Source organism: Melitaea cinxia, chromosome 10 (assembly GCF_905220565.1).
Source record: "Melitaea cinxia chromosome 10, ilMelCinx1.1, whole genome shotgun sequence".
NCBI classification, from domain to species: Eukaryota; Metazoa; Arthropoda; class Insecta; order Lepidoptera; family Nymphalidae; genus Melitaea; species Melitaea cinxia.
This window is the reverse complement of record NC_059403.1, coordinates 13,981,670-14,001,570: the sequence shown is the minus strand read 5'-3', so window position 1 is coordinate 14,001,570 and position 19,901 is coordinate 13,981,670. Positions and strand designations below refer to the sequence as shown.

General features: G+C 33.6%; 1 protein-coding gene across 1 annotated transcript; it reads right to left on the bottom strand.

Moving 5' to 3' along the window:
- Positions 1–721: 721 nt before the first annotated feature.
- LOC123656884 lies at positions 722–1,417 on the bottom strand. The gene is made up of 2 exons (XM_045592500.1): positions 1,223–1,417; positions 722–1,131 (listed from the first exon to the last, which is right to left on the bottom strand). The coding sequence occupies exons 1-2, from the start codon at positions 1,336–1,338 to the stop codon at positions 825–827; spliced, it is 423 nt and encodes a 140-aa protein (XP_045448456.1). The 5' UTR covers positions 1,339–1,417; the 3' UTR covers positions 722–824.
- Positions 1,418–19,901: the final 18,484 nt, after the last annotated feature.

Genomic DNA, 19,901 nt, shown 5'->3' with positions numbered 1-19,901 from the left:
GAATTTACGTTTCGATTCATAAAACTTTTGTTTAGACTGATATGATGGTAGGCGGATCATACGGAAGACGCAAGGTTATTAACCCCTACCAGTTCTTTTGGCCCAGCTGAGTGTCCATCACGCGCGGCGCTACGCATCCCCACCAAGATACGGGATCCCCTCCATATGCTTTCAGTAAACCAAATCACTCCCGCTCCCGACTCCTTCCACCACCGCCAGGAAAATCGCAAGAGGAGGGGTTGTGCGGCCCTCTCGTGCGGCACTCTCGCGTCAACACTCAGGGACGGCCACGCGCCCCGTCTAACGGTACAATAAAGTACCGCTTCCGAAATAAGGTCATGGATATTCACACGTTACTATACCAATCTCTAAAATCTACTTACCTTATCAATTAAATTTAATATCTGCCACTCCAAAAATACTATTTTAATGGTTTCAATCACTTAAATGTAGTTGATATTTTTACAAAACGACACATAAACACAAACTCGTTCCCTCTCTTTACAACAAGTGAAGTCCGCCATTAGTGTTTATGCGTTTAACAAACTTGCCACCAGGTGGCGGTAATAGAGTAATGTGATTGGTGAATGAAAAATTCCTTTGACTTAAGAAAAAAATGCAGCTGTAAAGTTCTATAAAAGGTCAATTGTTTATTATAATTGTATGTTTAATATTTTGCATGATATAATTGACAATATGAAGTATAAAATAAAAAAATAAATAATTCGAAAATTATTTATTAAGTTAAAAATAAAGATTAATACACACATGAAGGCATAACAAAACAGGTACACATTTCATCTCATGCACTATTTAGTACTTAATTAAAAGGGAAACTGTTGTCCAGTTCTTTGTATTCGTTCTAAATGCAATTCAAATAATAATTTATTTTCATAGTAATATCTGCTCTCGGAAGAACTTATTCCTGGGTCATAATTTGGATTTCTTTCTGTATCTGACGATGAATTAGGTGTCGAAATATTACTATTATCTATATTTACTCCATTACTATGACTAGAATCAGATGATTGGGAAAGGGATGGACTAGCCATGTTGTTGTTTATGTGCAAATTATTTATCCTTTTTGAAAGAGGCATGAATTCGCACGTGTCTTCTTCTCGTGATCTTTTTCTGAAACAAGATAATGTAAAAAATAGTAATAGTACTTCATAAAAATAAGTTTATATTCAATTTATTGCAAAATTAGTCATTGATCCTGTACCTATTTTCAGTCATGTTTTTATACATAAATTGCGCATAATTTTCAATATATGTATTCACATTCAGAGCAATGTCTTTTCTAGGAGTCATCGATTTACAAAATATTCTGTGTGCCATGCAAAATCAACAAACAATAAATAAAAACCCAACTTCAAAGTAATTAAAACACAAAATATGACGTCATCTTTGACATAAGACAGCTGTTTTTTTTTTTCTTAGTTGCAACTTTAAAATTATGTCGAAAAAAGACTGGCAACTTTTCGACACATTTTATAATTAATAAGCAAGAAAATGAAATAAATTAAAATATAATTTAAAACAATTTGACATTTTTTGAAACTTACAATCAGAATAAATATTAAAGACTAAATTTTTATATTTTACTTTGATTTGAAGTTCTATAAAGTGTGCATAGATGGCGTTAATCGCAAAAAAATATATTATTTTTTAAAATTTAATTAATTTGAAAGATAAATAGGTGCCAAGCTAATTGTTTCCCAAATTGTAACAATCAATATTAATAGTAACTATAGATCTATACTTTTTTCTTTACAATTAAGCAGAAAATAAGCAGCTAATTTTTTAAAGTTATTTTTCATGCCATTATATAGATGGCGTCAGATGTTGAAAATTTTATTGCTGGTTGAACTTATTGCCAGTTCAAAAATTACCCGATATACTTTAGATGTTTGTTTGTACAGTTTGATGATCCGGGTCAAGTGATAAAGTGGAGAATTTTTCACAATGCCCGCGCATTATGTGTAATGTCATCCTACTTTGAGTGAATTACATAGTTGTAACTTAAACTTCCTTATTATTCATTGCCTCAACATTATAATTATTGATGTGGGTTACGTGCAATCTGATAAGTAATAATAAAGACTTACTTAATTGCACGACGATTATTATTGTTTAATTAGATAGGTAACGAACATTATATAGAATGCGCGGGTGATTTGAATATTTCTATATAAATAATAAGAGGCTTTATTCAGACAGTAATTTACATTATTATATAGAATAGTTAACAACAAATTTGATACATATCCACTCTGCCTTGATGTCATAGGTCTGTCGCCATTTCTTTCTATCGTCAACTACTCTTGTTCAGGTATCACCTTGATATCATCAATACACAATTTAAAAGGTCTACCATGTTTTTATTTTCTGCCACTTGTGAACCAATCATTACTTTACCAACTTTAACCATGTTTCATTGTGTCTGTGGGGTATGCTCACTTTAACTTCAGGTTTTTTTATTGTTCTTATAATACTTATTACAAATGTGTAGTGTATAGCTTTTTATGTAATACATTCATTAATTTTTAGTATAGTTAATATTGTTTATAATCTATTTATATATAATTGTGTTTGCTCGCAAACGAAAAAAATACACTTCAATTACATCGACGAGTAATACAACGTAGATCGACAAAAAATAGTCAAGTAACTACGCGTTATCAAAGATTACTCAAAAAGTAGTTATCAGATCTCGATAAAATTTATATGTGACCACATGATAAACATCAGCTTTTGATTAAATTAAAAATTATCAAAATCGGTGCACCCAGTAAAAAGTTATTGCAGATTTTCGAGAGTTTCCCTCGATTTCTCTGGGATCCCATCATCAGTGCCTAGTTTCTTTATCACGGTATCAAACGACGGATATCCCCATTCCAACAAAAAAAGAATTATCAAAATCGGTACATCCAGTAGAAAGTTATGCGGTATAATACAACGTAGGTCGACGAAAAAAGCGTCAAGTAAAAACGCATTATTAGATATAACTCGAAAAGTAGTTGTTAGATCTCAAATAAATTTAAATGGGACCAATTGGCACACACTACCTTTCGATTAAAAAAAAATTTGTCGAAATCGGTCCACACGGTCAAAAGTTCTGATGTAACATACATAAAAAAAAAATACAGTCGAATTGAGAACCTCCTCCTTTTTTGGAAGTCGGTTAAAAAGAGAAAGGACTCACTCATCACGAGAACTCAAAAACCGCTGGATGCACAAAGATGAAATTTGGCAGTGAAGTAGTTAGTAGACGTCCGCTAAGAACGAATTTTGCGATATTCCACCGCTTAGAGATTTAATTGGAGTTCATAGTTTATATATGAGATTTCCACCTATATATTGATTCATCACAATATCTCTTAAACCATAAGGCGTAGAGACCTGAAATTTGATAAGAATATTCCTTGTGCCGAATAGAGGTCAGCTAAGAACGGATTTTAAGAAATTCCACCCACAAGAAGGGGTTGCGGGAGCGTTAACAACGAAAAATTCCCGTTTTTTAAACTATACTTCCTATCGACTCCAAATCTTGGTAGAGATCTCCTATAAGTGATGTAGAAATGATCAATGAGCGGATTTTATGATAACTCATCCCCAATAAGGATTGCGAGGGTGGAGGTTAACAATGAAAATTTTAACGCCCACCCCTGCAAATAGATGAAACTCCGAAACTACTGAACCAATTTATATTAAATTTTGTGAGCGTCTGTAATTTGATCCAACTTGGGAGATAGGGTAGTTTTTATCTCAATTGGACTTGATAGGTAGTGCTGCTATCGGTATGTAACTCCGAAACTACTGAACCAATTTTTATCAAATTTTGTAAGCATCTATAATTTGGTCCAACTTGGGAGATAGGGTAGTTTTTATCTCAATTGTACCCGATAGGTGGTCCTGCTATCGATATGCAAGATATCAAATTTGGTAGCTGTTTTCCGGGCAGGACAACGTCTGCCGGGTCCGCTAGTGTCTGTATATATATATATGTATGTATGTGTGTATATTTGGGTTTCTTCCTCTTTTCTTTAATTTTAATTCAGTACACTCTTTCCACTTTTTTCACATTATCTCTTCCAAGCTGGTTGTCTGCAAGAGATCGCTGCTTAGTGATAAGAGCGTCTATTGTACATTTCTTTTTGTGTATTGATTATTATATTATTTTTCCCTGTGTGGGTACGGTGGTAAGGAATATAGCCACCCCGTCTCTTCCCGTGGATATTGTAAGAGGCGACTAAGGGATAACACAGTTCCACTACCACTTTGGAACTTACAAAGCCGATCAATGGCGGGATAGCCATCCAACTGCTGGCTTTGAAATATACAGGCCGAAGACGGGCAGCATCGTCTTCGGTGCGATAAAGCCAGCCCTGCGGTCACCAACCCGCCTGCCCAGCGTGGTGACTATGGGCAAAACACATGAGTTCGCGCAATTTTTGGCGTAAACTTGTGGAGTCCTGTGTCCAGCAGTGGATTGCGATAGGCTGAAATGATGATGATGATGATGATGATGATGATGATTGATTTATAAGTTATAAACTTTTTTTGTGTACAATAAAGAGTAAATTATTATTATTATTCTTTGTTCTTTCTTGTCTCCTAATGTGGTCAATTCTTAATCTATCAGACAGTCTTTTGCCTAACATAATTCTTTATATGGGTTTCCGGCATGTTTCGAGCTTATTATTGTGTTTTTGTAAGTGCCCAAGTTTAGCAACCATAAGTAAATATAATAGGAAATATACAAACATTGATATTGTATTGTAGTTTCATATAGTTTGCATTTAATAAACAATATATACAGTATATATACATAAACTAGATTCATTGTTTTTCATTATTGGGTGTTACTAAAGTGCCCTCTTATATTGGGGATTTTTCAAACTGTGCGGACATTTTTTATAATGCCCTATTAATCACTTGATCGTTAGTATGTCTTCTAATATATAAAATTCTCTTGTCACAATGTTAATTACAATACTCCTCTGAAACGGCTGGACTGATTTTTATGAAATATTGTGTGCATATCGGTAGGTCTGAGAATCGACCAACATCTATTTTTCGTGTCCTTAAATTATAAGGGGGTTAAGGGAGGTTTTTAACATATATATGGCAATACAACGTTTGCGGGGTCAGCTAGTATATATATAAAAAGGTTCGAGGTAATCGCTTCAAATTCAGATGATAGGCATATATTATCATTAACATAAGAGAAATTCTTATGATTATTATATGAGTTTCTGCATATGAGATTTCGTCGACTAGACAGTTATTACGGAGAAAATATTTCTGTAATTTACAGTCATTAGTATTTCTAATAAGATAAAATTATCGCTCATATTGTCAAAGCCGATTTCTATTAAAACTCATTCGATGGAAAGTGTGGTTCGTAAGAAGATTTAGATGTTATAACAAGATGTAATATTTATTATACAATGTGATTCTCGATCTAAATATTTATTAAGAGAGTAATATTCATTAGAGTTTATATGACTCTGTGTAGTGATTTTATGTATATAGATTTTTGAAAATCGGTATTTAAGTGATATTATTTATCTAGTTTAGAAATACCATTTAAATTTTTTTAAAAAATAGAAGGGAAAAATATGCGACATTAAATATATATATAAAGTATATACATATAAATTTTTAATGTCTTATTTCCTTAGATCTCGACATTGACCGTTAAAAAAAGCACGAAATATTTTGCATTAAATTATCATTATTATTGTGAAAAAAGAAAACGGCAATAAAATATATATAGCCAAACTCACATTTATTTAGATAACAACGGATTACGGACGCCAGCAAATTTTACAATTAATTCATACCTAATTTTGCAAGTAAAAATGCTGAGCCGATTATCATCAAATTGTCTACATTCAAATATGTAACTCAATCTTACTGTTACGATAAAAGCACTGTAAAAATTGAGTGCTAGAAGTATAGATGTATTTTTCTACTTCACTTTTATTTAAAGAACAAATCCGGTTAATGTCTTGAGAGCAGATCCCACTGCTGGGCCTCTTTCTTCATGTAGGAGATGGATTGGAGCTTAATCCACCACGTTGCTCCACTGCGGGTTGGCGGATATGTCACATAATATGAGTAACGATCGCTATGAGGTATTTATAAGATAATTAAGATCACGTCTAGTTCGTATCTTAGACTATTAATGAATTCCTGTGAACATATAAAATTTAAAATAAAAAAATTAAATACTAATGTGAAATTGTGAACAAAATATATGTATAAAGGTTTAGTTTGAAAATACCATTTATAAAAATTTGAATAACCTCCATCAGTCTAACTTGTGGATCTCGTATAATTAATACGATCTAGCGGTAGTTACGCATCTGTTTGTATAATACCTATCGATCGAAAGTTAATAATAAAATTTATTTCTTATAGCTACGTTATTGAGGAATTCCGCTCGCAAACATTAATCGTTTCCGTCAAATCTTAACCAAAATTTAATACGACTAGCTCGAAGCATCCCATTCAATGTAAGAAAAACATAAACTTGAATTCTATATTTTATATGTATGTTCGGGGATAACTTTGTCGTTTATGAACTGATTTTGATAATTCTTTTTTTTGTTGGAAAGGAGATATCCTAAGTGTAGTACCATGATAAGGAAACCAGGATCTGATGATGGGATCCCAGAGAAATCGAGGAAAACCCTCGAAAATCCACATTACTTTTTACTGAGTGTACCGGTTTTGATTATTTTTAATTTAATCGAAAGCCGATGTTTATCATGTGGTCACATTTAAATTTCATCCGGATCTGATAACAACTTTTGGAGTAATCTTTGATAATGCGTGTTTACTTGACTATTTTTTCGTCTACCTACGTTGAATTACTTGTCGATGTAATTGGTTTTTTTTGCTTGGTATCAAACACATTTATATATTTATAAGTTTATATTTTATATTTATATTTTTATAGGAGTTCAGACCAAACTTTAGAATGTTACACTTTAGACTTTGTAGAGAATCTAGAATGCACAGTCAAAAAACGAATCACTGAAGCAGTACCTAATTTAATTTTAAGTTATAGCTGTAGTACATATATAATTATTGTTAAAACAGCTATAAACAGTCGTTCTCATTACACACAGTTTAATTAACTCGCTACGATTATGGATGTAGTGCACAGAGGCGATATGTGGCCAAACAAGGCTAGATCGCTTATGGCGAACGGGACCATAGCTATAAGGCACGGCAGATGGCCTAAACTCACAGCACCTTATATGAACGTAGAGCACTTGTAAAGAAAATTTACTTTTTGGCAAATTATTGTGTAAAACTTTGTTAACAATATTGCTGTTTTTAACCGACTTCAAAAAAGAAGGAGGTTACTCAATTCAACCGTATGTATATATATATGGTTGAATTGATTTATTTTGTATGTTCAGGGGAGTTTCAGTAAGTATATTATGTATGTTCGGGGATAACTTCGTCGTTTATGAACCGATTTTAATAATTCTTTTTTTGTTGGAAAGGAGATATCCCAAGTGTAGTACCATGATAAAGAAACCAGGATCTGATGATGGAATCCCAGAGAAATCGAGGGAAACCCTCGAAAATCGTAGTGACGACTAGTGCGTTTGTTAATTTTGTTTCGTCTATTTACGTTGTATTACTTGTCGATGTAATCGAAGTCGGTTTTTTTTTCGTTTACGAGAAAACACAGTTAAGTAAACCTGTTGTGTTGCTTTATTTTTGTGTTAAGGTGTGAGCGCAATGGTATTAGAAATGAAATTATTATGCGTTAAAATTAGTGTGTCATATTAAACCACAATATTATTATTCCTATTTCTAACTACAGGGTCAATGTTTAATGATTTTTATGTATATGTACTGTGTATGTCTGACTGACGTTGTGTGCAGGATATGTTGCGACTTTTATTTATAACTTATTGCTTATTTATTTAATTAAGTGTCGTTGTATTATAAAAATAATCACGAAGGATAACATATAATTACGTCATTAAAACGAAAGTAAATTAAATTAATAAAGGTGTAACGGAGGTTTGTTTATTGAACTATTATTATGAAACAGTATACATTCAAGACTAAACACCGGAAGGAAACACTACGAAACATTATATACGATGGGAATTTCCTTCCAAACTTTCGCCTTTCAAAAGTGGTCTAAAGCTTGGGAGAATAGGAAATAAAAATAGGTATACTGATGCCTGAGATTTAGGTTTTGAAACTATTACGTACTTTATGCTTTACAGATAAAGGAAAAAAATTATAATTATAATAAGAACAAATAGCACTGTAAGACCTGATGTTAAATACAATTCTTTGTATTTAATTTTTTCCTATAAGTTTTTTTTTCAATTCATGACTCAAGCATCACTCATACATCCAGCTCATTCATTTCTCAGAAATTGGAAAGTTTAATTACAATTTACAATATGAATCAAAATTATCACTATTTCATGACAACTATCTATGTGTCTTACACTTTTTTATTGTTATGACTGTATGTACTGCCTAAAACTTCTCAGTAAGTATTAGTTAAAATGTGAATGACTTACGATTTTTTCTGTGCCCATTTTTTGTTTAACATACTATAAATATGCAAATATAGGAAAACGAAGTAAAAAAGCTCAATATAAGTATTCACATATGAGTTATAATAATATTCTTAAATACATTATGCATGGACTGATTATTTATCTATATTTGCAAGTTTATTCATCTCAGCTAAAATGATACGTGTCATATTCTTAACAATATAATTTCGACCAATTTCTAACGGATTAATTAAATGAACTGACTGCTTACTCAATTACATTTATAAAAATGCAAAGAGAGAGTTGCTTTTGCTATTAATTAAAATTATTAAACTAACATTACTCCGTTAGAGTCGGTCTACATCACACTATGTCTAAGAAATAGGGGTGTGTTTCTAATTATAACGATAACCTAAAGAAATTTTTTGTTTAATTGTGTCAAATGTTTTTTTTTTTTGTAAGTAGTGTCAGAGACCGAGAAGTGTTCTTTCGTTGTCATCATTTTTGAATAATTTTTCACAGTCGTTAATGATAAAATAGGTTTTGTCACTTTATTATTCTTTTTAATTTACATATAAGGCTTAATTAAAGGAGGTTGACGCCGCGTTGGCACAACGGTCATAGCACTGGTTTCAGGCTGTTGCGCTGGCGGTTGCGGGTTCGATCCCCGCACATGACGAATATTTGTATTGGTCATACAGATTTTTGCCGTGGTCTGGGTGTTTATGCAGTCTTTGTGGGTCTCCCTATCGTGCCTCGGAGAGCACGTTAAACCGTCGGTCCCGGTTGTTATCACGTATACCTGATAACGATCGTTACTCATAGTAGGGAATATATCCACCAACCCGCATTGGAGTAACGTGGTGAATTAAGCTCTGATCCTTCTCCTACATGGGGAAAGAGGCCTATGCCCAACAGGGGAATATTACAGGCTGAAGCGTAAAGGAGGTAGTGGTAAGAGGTAGTAATGACCTGTGAGTTTGTATGTCATTTCCCTGTATATCACCACTACTCGTTAAACATCGATATCCCGTCCATAGTATCAATTCCCCTGTCTACAAGTTCGACGTTTTGGAATCATTAACTAGATGGCATGAAATATTGTTGAATCAAGAACGAACTATATACGCATTAGCTAATGTACACATACACGTGCTAAAATATTTTACTTTAGATTACTATGTTTGTTACAAATCTTTCACGCTAAAAACTCTTAGACGGAATTGTAATGAAACTTGGTAATTTATTATTGAGATAAAACTTCTTTACACATGGTTGAATTGGGGAATAAGCTGGTAAATGCGTGACGAGAGCGTTACGAAAGGTGCGATCGGGCGAGGCGAACGGAAGTTGAGAGGGAGATTAAGATAATTTATTGAAGATAGAAAGAGTTACGTTTCGTAAGTTTTACTTCAGTCGTGTGGTCTAAAGCACGCACTCGTTTTTATTTATTTATAACGATCGCCAGCCCTACATACGCATCTCAGTGTAGGCTGATATGAGTGCATCAGTCCGTGAACTACTGCGCTTATCCACTTCAACGCTGTCGCGTGGAATTCGCGCCTAATATGGTAGCATTATTGAATCGGTATCTGCTCCATGCTGTTCTATTGTTATGGGACCATGAGAAGAACCGTAACCCATATATTTGTCGATTCATCAATACATGTTACTTCCTAGTAGGTAAATGATCCACGTCCTTTTTTATATATAATACTAGTGACCCGCCCCGGCTTCGCACGTTTGCAAAAACCATCAGTTTTCCTCTACTATATTATGCACGAATTATACATATAAACCTTCCTTTGGAATCACTCCTCCATTTACTAAAGAAACCCGCATCAAAATCCGTTGCGTAGTTTTAAAAATCTAAGCAAACAGACAACGGGAAGCGACTTTGTTTTATAGTATGTAATGATGATATTTCAATGTTATGGGTTGTATAAGTATAGTCTTATTATATTATCGAGTACTTATTGTAAATGAATTATCTAGAAACGGTTTAAATGGAACACGTATATTTTTAACTGACTTCAAAAAAGAAGGAGGTTCTCAATTCGACTTTATACATTTTTTTTCTTATGAACCTAATAAATTTTACTGGGTGGACCGATATTGATATATAATCCATTTTTTCATCAAAAATTGGAACCGACTTCCGTGTCCACCTTAACCTTCACAAACAATGCATTTTTATTACAAACTTGATTACAATAAAAAAGGTTAAAATGAGTTAACCTTAAAAGATAGATATTATGCCACCGCGGACTTTTTTAGACCTTTCAATGGCGATCAACTCCGTTTGACATAATTTTTGGGTCCCTTTAACCGTTTAGGCAACTTACGCAACGGAAGCTCTCAAAAATAATATTTTTTGTGCGTTTTCGTAACATTTCTTAGTAATGCTCAGCTCATACTGACACAAAAATTCTGTGGTTCCTGAGGTTAGTGCATATAAATACATAAACAAACAAACTTCAGCTTTATAATATTTGTATAAATATTTAGAAACGATTAGTTTTTTTTGAATCTAGGAATCTAACGAATCGTTCAATTTCGGATAGGACATGTTAGTGACATATTTATTGCTTGTTTCATTAACCTATTTTTTAATTTTGCTTACTAGCAATGCCTTTTTCACACAATTTGTATGAAGCTTATGTCAAAATTATATTACTTTTAAACCCCGGTTGCTATAGGCATACATAAAATACATAACTACACAAAACAAACTATTCGTTTTGGTGACGAATAAAAACAAAGATTTTAATTTCTAAAAAGACGTTCAAAATTCGAACATCAACATTAAATTCTAAATTTAAAGTTTAAATTAAAACTGACTTATATAGGAACCAGGTTTAGTAAAATTAGAGGCAGATTTGCTCAGAATAAGGCCGCAAGAGAGGCTTTTATTTACGAGTAGCTTTACTCAGCGTGACGTAGAATCGTGACGTAATTATTATAAAACAAATGTGATAACGATGAATGATACTTTTTTGTATTAAAATTATTTGAAGTCCCATTTGTTGTAATATTTCTTATTAGTTTGTTCCATTATTGAAATATTTTGTTTTTATTTGTCAATAGTACGGTATTTTTTATATTTTAATATTGATTTATTTAAATAATAAACAAAAGTATTTTATTGTGGACAACTCATTTACTATTAATGTATAAACAAGATTCTTTGTTCAACTACAATACGTTTTACCTCTAAATATGTTCTATATCTTCCGCCAACCTTATCATTACCCTAATTTCGTAATATATATATTTTTTGCGAAACTAAAATTTTATTATGACGAATACAACTATCTAAAACAACCTTCACGTACCTATACCTAAATATACATATCGTCACTTTATCATCATACGTAAATCACATTATTATTTTTATTCTATTAATGGAATTAATCTAATCGTACGCTGGCACAATTTTTTTAACTAGATAATGATTTCTAACTGGTATTTTAAATAAGTAACCTATGTCCTATGGTATGGCAAAACGTGCTGAACGAATTTATAATATAACATACTATATACTAGAATTGCTTAGGCCGTTGGTGCAGTTTTGAGTAGTCCTGCTTTCTGTTCCGCGAGTTGTGGGTTCGGTTTTCGCCTGAGTCTGGGTGTAAAATGTGTATTTATATATTTATATAAGTAAGTATTATTTCTATGTATATGTATCAAAAAAAAAAAATAGCCATAACAGTCAGAGTTTACCTGTAACACAAGCATGTAGTTGCTTAACATAGGAACAAACAACCGTGTGTGTATAAAAAAGTGTGTGTAGTTATGGAACGTAAGAAGTTATATTTCATTGGCTAGCTAACTTCACGTTACTAACTTCTTCTTCGTTGAATAGCTAACTTCAGGGTGTCGGTTTTTTGTGACGGTGGTCGCGCGTGTCGTAAAAAATTACTCTCATCATTTTTCCCTAACACGCCAAAAGCAGAATAACTTCAAAAAATAGGTGGATTTAAAATTATTAATGTTCCTTCTCCTGTATGGAGTGGAGGCTTTTACCCAGCATTGGGATGTTTACACACTGTTTCAGCTCAGTTTGTTTCTGTACACTCCCTATATAGCCACTCGATGTATATATATGGAACTTCTTAGCCTTAATTTTGCGTAATTAAAACAATAAAATGAGAAGTTGTTTGATACTGACGCTTGACGCTTCAGCCTTTAATATCCCACTTCTAGCATAGGCCTCTTTCCCCATGTAGGAGAAGGATCAGAGCTTAACCCACCACGCTGCCCTAATGCAGGTTGGCGGATATATTCCCTACTATGAGTAACGATAAAAAAATATATTAAACCGAATTTTGCCTCATACGAAAATAATTAAGGTATACATTTAAATGTTAATTAATTACTATTAAATCTATTTTGGTTGCAAATTTTAGAAATCTAATATTTTTTGTTCAGTTTCCGCGCCGTGATCACGAGTACCATCAAGAGTTCCCTAGAATAATCTGCTTTCATGTTCTCAGTCTCAATGTATACTTTCTCTATTCATACATATTACTTTCACGCGAGTCTGTTGAGAACGGAGATTGTTCACAATATGGATAAATTATTTTGACGTTACATTGTTATAAAAAGCAGTCGGAAAATAGCCGACATAGATTCTAAGTTTACAAGATTGTTGAGTGAAAACATTTGTTTGCGTACATAACTTTTAAAATCATAGAAATACACTAACATTAAGTTAGTTATAGCTAGACTTGACTAATTTATCTACATCACAAAACTTGAAGTACCTAAACCTTTTTTCAATAGAAATAATGCACGTCAAGTCTTCCATTCCACATACGGCTTAAAATATTTTTTTAGAATATAAGTGAAACTGAGCTTTTACTTTTTACTTGCGAGATAGAACATCTTCCATAATAATACTAATATATATTTTGTATTCATAATACTAATTTCGACACATTTATTGATGCCAGTTCTCTCACAATCGTCATAAAAACAGTTACAATAAATGTTTTTTTTTTTTTTATTCCAAGATCTAAGTCCGATAAATTAGGCGTACCTATCAAACCTACAGATAACTTACGCCTCAATATATATCACATCATTAATCAATATATTGGATTATATTTGTGTTTACTCGCAAATGAAAAAAACCGACTACAACTCTATCAAAAAATGCTACAAAAGTAGGTGGTCGATAAAACAGTCAATTACGCATTAGGTATTAGAATTATCTCAAAAAGTACTCGTCAGATCTGAGACCACATGGCAAGCATCAGCTTTCATTTAAAAAAGAATCATTGATGATTCTTTTAGGTACATCTAGTAAAATCTTATGACAGCACACACATGAAAAAGTAGAAGTGAGAAACTCCTCATTTTTTGAAGTTAGTTTAAAACGAAGGATAGATGATATGATATATGTTAGATATTATATATTATATGCTGTGTGGTTACGGCATTAAGAATATAGCCACCCCCTCTCTTCCCGTGGATGTCGTAAGAGGCGACTAAGGGATAACAAGGTTCCACTACTACCTTGGAACTTAAGAAGCCGACCGATGGCGGGATAGCTATATAACTGCTGGGTTTTAAATACACAGGCCGAAGAAGCAGCGTCTTCGGTGCGATAAATCCAGCCCTGCGATCACCAACACACCTGCCCAGCGTGGTGACTATAGGCAAAACACACGAGTTCACTCCATTTTTGGCGCGAACTTGTGGAGGCCTATGTCCAGCAGTGGAGTATATTAGGCTGAAGTGATTATATATTAATGATTGCAAAATCGGTCAGGGTGTCGCTACATTTGCTCAATTATGAACACGCGACGGGAATGTGGTACTCAACAACAACTGTTATTAATATTTATAAGAGTAATAGTTTCATAAATTATTATTTTACAAATAAAATATGGAAGAATCATTGGTATAGACTATATAATGTGGTTTTATATAAGCTGTGTGGCTACGGCAGCTTAGAATATAGCCACCCCCTCTCTTCCCATGGGTGTCGTAAGAGACGACTAAGGGATAACAAAGTTTCATTACCATCTTGAGACTGGTGAAACCGACAGATGGCGGGATAACTGTCCAACTGCTGGCTTTCAAATGCACTGACCGAAAATGGGCAGCAGCGTCTGCGGGGCAATAAAGCCAGCACTGCGGTCACCAACCCTCCTGACCAACGTACGGGCAAAACTTTGTTAAACTAAAATATTACTAGTAAACTTTTTTTTAAATTATTTATCTAATTTTATACTGTCGACAAAAATAAATAAAGATATGTTTTTTTTATTTCACCTAATAGTTTGAATTATTATTATTATTATTTTGTTTGATTTATTTTATTTTACGGTACTTATTTGTTATTTTCTAAAATACTAAATTTCCTAAATATTTTTATGTACTTAATAAAAACCAATCAACAAAATTAAAAACAATCAAGAACTAGAAAATATATATAAAATTCAACATTTTTTTTTTATTGTGTTGCTTTTATACTATCCGAAGGAACTTCGTTCCTACCTGTGTCCCATGACACCACATAATTTTAATATTTTTTAAATCTAGTGCAAATCATGACCATGAGGTTTTATAACCAAAAGATTAAAATAAGAGTAATTAATTTGAATTACACTTTCCTCATAGACTAGTGGTTCACAACCACTATAGTAATTTATCCGATCACATGAGCTGCAGCGTGATCATTTATAAACTATCACATTCCTCAGTTACTCAGTTTCCTCAGTAACCTACAATTTTAAAACATGTTTTTGAGTAATTAAAAGGCTATAAATAAGTAAAGTTTTATTTTGTATGGGAATAAGTATCCATAAAGATTAATTTAAAACACTTTCTGAAAATTTGGCCGCTCTTCATAATAATTACAGATAACACCAAAAAATAAATTTAGCAATTTTAATAAATAAACTTTTTAGTTTTGTCATATTTACAGTAACAGTAAGTATTATCCTCATAGTCGGTCTGGTTCGTAAAAACAATTCGTGACATTCTAAAAACAATCGTTTGCTGAATCGACGCTAATATTAGCTTTATTTATTATTTATAAATTATAGATTCTAAAAAATTCTTTAAGAATCAATAAAACAAAATTTGCTTATGTTTGTCAGAAATACATTTACATATGAGTTGATATGACACAAATTCATTTATGAAATCGATTGAATTAACATAAAAGCAAGTTCAAGATGAAATTTTGTTATTTCGTTTTTAAATAAAATATGAAACAGTGAAAGCGAGAAAGAAATCTTGCTGGGAGTAAATTTGAGGCTTTAATTTATTCTTAATACAGTTATAAAATTAATAATACGCATTTTTAAATGCAATATTTTTAGTGAGAGATGGTTTCTAAAATATATTAGACGCTAAAATACTATCCATTGACAGCGTTTCGTTTACTTAACTCCTGTTTAAACTCTTACTACCAACAAATTTAGAGAATCAATTTAAAAAAAAAGAAGGAGGATCTCGATTCGGTTGTATTTTTTATGTATTTCAGAACTCTTTCTGGGTGACCGATTTCGATGATTCTTTTTTAATCGAAAGCTGATGCTTGGCGTGTGTTTAAATTGAAATTTAATTGAGATCTGAATAAGTACTTTTTGAGTTATCACAAATAATATACGTATTGACTATTTTTTCGTCGATCTACGTTGTAGTATATAGTACCTCATAACTCTTCACTTAAATGTATGTGAGATAGCTTTATATAGTACTAGCTGTGCCCGCGGCTTCGCCCGCGTTGAAATTAGTATGTCACAAAGTTTTTCTGGTAAAATTATAGTTAAACTCTCATCAAAATCGGCTTAGCGGTTCCGTAAACCTTCCTATTAGCCCTCTCTCCAATGGTGAAACCGCATGAAAATCCGTTTTGAGCAAATCGGTCACATACACTTTTGGGGACTTTGTTTTATAATACACTAACTGTTGCCCGCGATTACGTCCGCGTGGTTATGAAGATATGCATTACCATCAAGTTGTTTAACGCAAATTATTTTTTTGTTTCAGTCACTTGAAATGCTTATCAAACTGGGTAACTTTTAATAGTTATTTTTATAAAACCTCTCTATACACCACATTTTTACTTTTATTTTCAGGCTGTATATGTTTTATACAAACTATCAACCCCATTAAACCCCCTTAGCGGTGGTATATCGTAAAATCCGTTCTTAGCGGACGTCTGCTAACTATAATCTACCTTCGTGCCAAATTTTATCTTTGTCCAACCTGGATGGATAGACCATCCAGCGGTTTTTGAGTTCTCGTGATGAGTGATTTAGTGACCTTTCTCTTTTATATTTATAGATTACGATGCATTATTTGGACACCTCCTCACCATCTATAGAGCATATATTTTAAATTTCAAGTCTCTTACTTCAAAAACAGAAGACTTTCATATAAACTTCCGACCCCCGTTTTATCCCTTTAGATTAACGGATGTCTACGCCCTATAAGGAACGTACCTGCCAAATTTCAAGTTTATAGCTGTTATAGTTTTGGAGGTTTCGTGATAAGTGAGTCAACCTACCATCTCCCGTTTTAACTCAAAAAGAGAGTTGATTTCTAAGATACATTATTTGGACACCTTCTCATCATCTATAAGGTATACATTTTAAATCTCAAGTCTCTTACTTCAAAAACATGGGACTTTCACACAAACTTCCAACCCCCGTTTTACCCCCTTAAGGGTCGAATTTCATAAAATCAGTTCTTAAAAAACGTCTTCGCCCTGTAAGGAACCTACCTGCCAAATTTCAAGCTTGTAGGTGTTATAGTTTCGGAGATTTCGTGATGAGTGAGTCAACCTACCATCCCCCGTTTTAACCCCAAAAGGGGATTGATTTCTAAAGATACAGTATTTGGACACCTTCTCACCATCTATAGAGCATACATTTTAAATTTCAAGTCTCTTACTTCAAAAACATAGAACTTTCATACAAACTTGCAACCCCCGTTTTACCCCCTTACTGGTCGAGTTTCGTAAAATCCGTTCTTAGCGGATGTTTACGTCCTATAAAGAACCTACTTGTCAAATTTCAAGTTTATAGGTGGTATAATTTCGGAGATTTCGTGATGAGTAAGTGACATTTCGCTTTTATATATATTATAGATTAAGATGCATTATTTGGACACCTCCTCACCATCTACAGAGCATACATTTTAAATTTCAAGTCTCTTACTTCAAAAACATAGGACTTTCCTACAAACTTCCAACCCCCCGTTTTACCCCCTTAGGGGTCGAGTTTCCTAAAATCCGTTCTTAGCGGATCTCTACGCCCTATAAGGAGCCTTCCTGCCAAATTTCAAGTTTGTAGGTGTTATAGTTTCGGAGATTTCGTGATCAGTGAGTCAACCTACCATCCCCGTTTTAACCCCAAAAAGGGTTTGATTTCTAAAGATACATTATTTGGACGCCTTCTCATCATCTATAGAGCATACATTTTAAATTTCAAGTCTTTTACTTCTAAAACATAGGACTTTCATACAAACTTCCAACCCCCCCGTTTTACCCCCTTAGGGATCGAGTTTCGTAAAATCCGTTCTTAGCGGATGTCTACGTCTTATAAGGAGCCTATCTCCAAATTTCAAGTTTGTAGGTGTTATAGTTTCGGAGATTTCGTGATCAGTGAGTCAACCTACCTTCCCCGTTTTAACCCCAAAAAGGGGTTGATTTCTAAAGATACATTATTTGGACGCCTTTTCATCATCTATAGAGCATACATTTTAAATTTCAGGTCTCTTACTTCAAAAACATATGACTTTCATACAAACTTCCAACCCCCGTTTTACCCCCTTAGGGGTCGATTTTCGTAAAATTCGTTCTTAGCGAATGTTTACGCCCTATAAGGAGCTTTCCTGCCAAATTTCAAGTTTGTAGGTGTTATAGTTTCGGAGATTTCGTGATCAGTGAGTCAACGTACCATCCCCCGTTTCATCCCCAAAAAGGGGTTGATTTCTAAAGATACTTTTTTTGGACACTTTCTCACCATCTTAGAGCATACATTTTAAGTTTCAGGTCTCTTACTTCAAAAACATAGGACTTTCATACAAACTTCCAACCCCCGTTTTACCCCCTTAGGGGTCGAGTTTCGTAAAATCCGTTCTTAGCGGATGCCTACGTCTTATAAGGAGCCTACCTGCCAAATTTCAAGTTTGTAGGTGTTATACTTTCGGAGATTTCGTGATCAGTGAGTCAACCTGCCATCCCCGTTTTAACCCCAAAAAGGCTTTGATTTCTAAAGATACATTATTTGGACGCCTTCTCATGATCTACAGAGCATACATTTTAAATTTCAAATCTCTTACTTCAAAAACATAGGACTTTCATACAAACTTCCAACCCCCGTTTTACCCCCTTAGAGGTCGAGTTTCGTAAAATCCGTTCTTAGCGGATATCTACGTCCTATAAGGAGCCTATCTCCAAATTTCAAGTTTGTAGGTGTTATAGTTTCGGAGATTTCGTGACCAGTGAGTCAACCTACCTTCCCCGTTTTAACCCCAAAAAGGGGTTGATTTCTAAAGATACATTATTTGGACGCCTTCTCATCATCTATAGAGCATACATTTTAAATTTCAAGCCTCTTACTTCAAAAACATAGGACTTTCATACAAACTTCTAACCCCCGTTTTACCCCCTTAGGGGTCGAGTTTCGTAAAATCCGTTCTTAACGGATGTCTACGCCCTATAAGGAGCCTTTCTGCCAAATTTCAAGTTTGTAGGTGTTATAGTTTCAGAGATTTCGTGATCAGTGAGTCAACCTACCATCCCCCGTTTTAACCCCAAAAAGGGGTTGATTTCTAAAGATACATTATTTGGACGCCTTTTCATCATCTATAGAGCATACATTTTAAATTTCAGGTCTCTTACTTCAAAAACATATGACTTTCATACAAACTTCCAACCCCCGTTTTACCCTTTTAGGGGTCGATTTTCGTAAAATTCGTTCTTAGCGGATGTTTACGCCCTATAAGGAGCTTTCCTGCCAAATTTCAAGTTTGTAGGTGTTATAGTTTCGGAGATTTCGTGATCAGTGAGTCAACGTACCATCCCCCGTTTCAACCCCAAAAAGGGGTTGATTTCTAAAGATACATTATTTGGACACTTTCTCACCATCTATAGAGCATACATTTTAAGTTTCAGGTCTCTTACTTCAAAAACATAGGACTTTCATACAAACTTCCAACCCCCGTTTTACCCCCTTAGGGGTCGAGTTTCGTAAAATCCGTTCTTAGCGGATGTCTACGTCCTATAAGGAGCCTACCTGCCAAATTTCAAGTTTGCAGGTGTTATAGTTTCGGAGATTTCGTGATGAGTGAGTGACCTTTCGCTTTTATATATATTATAGA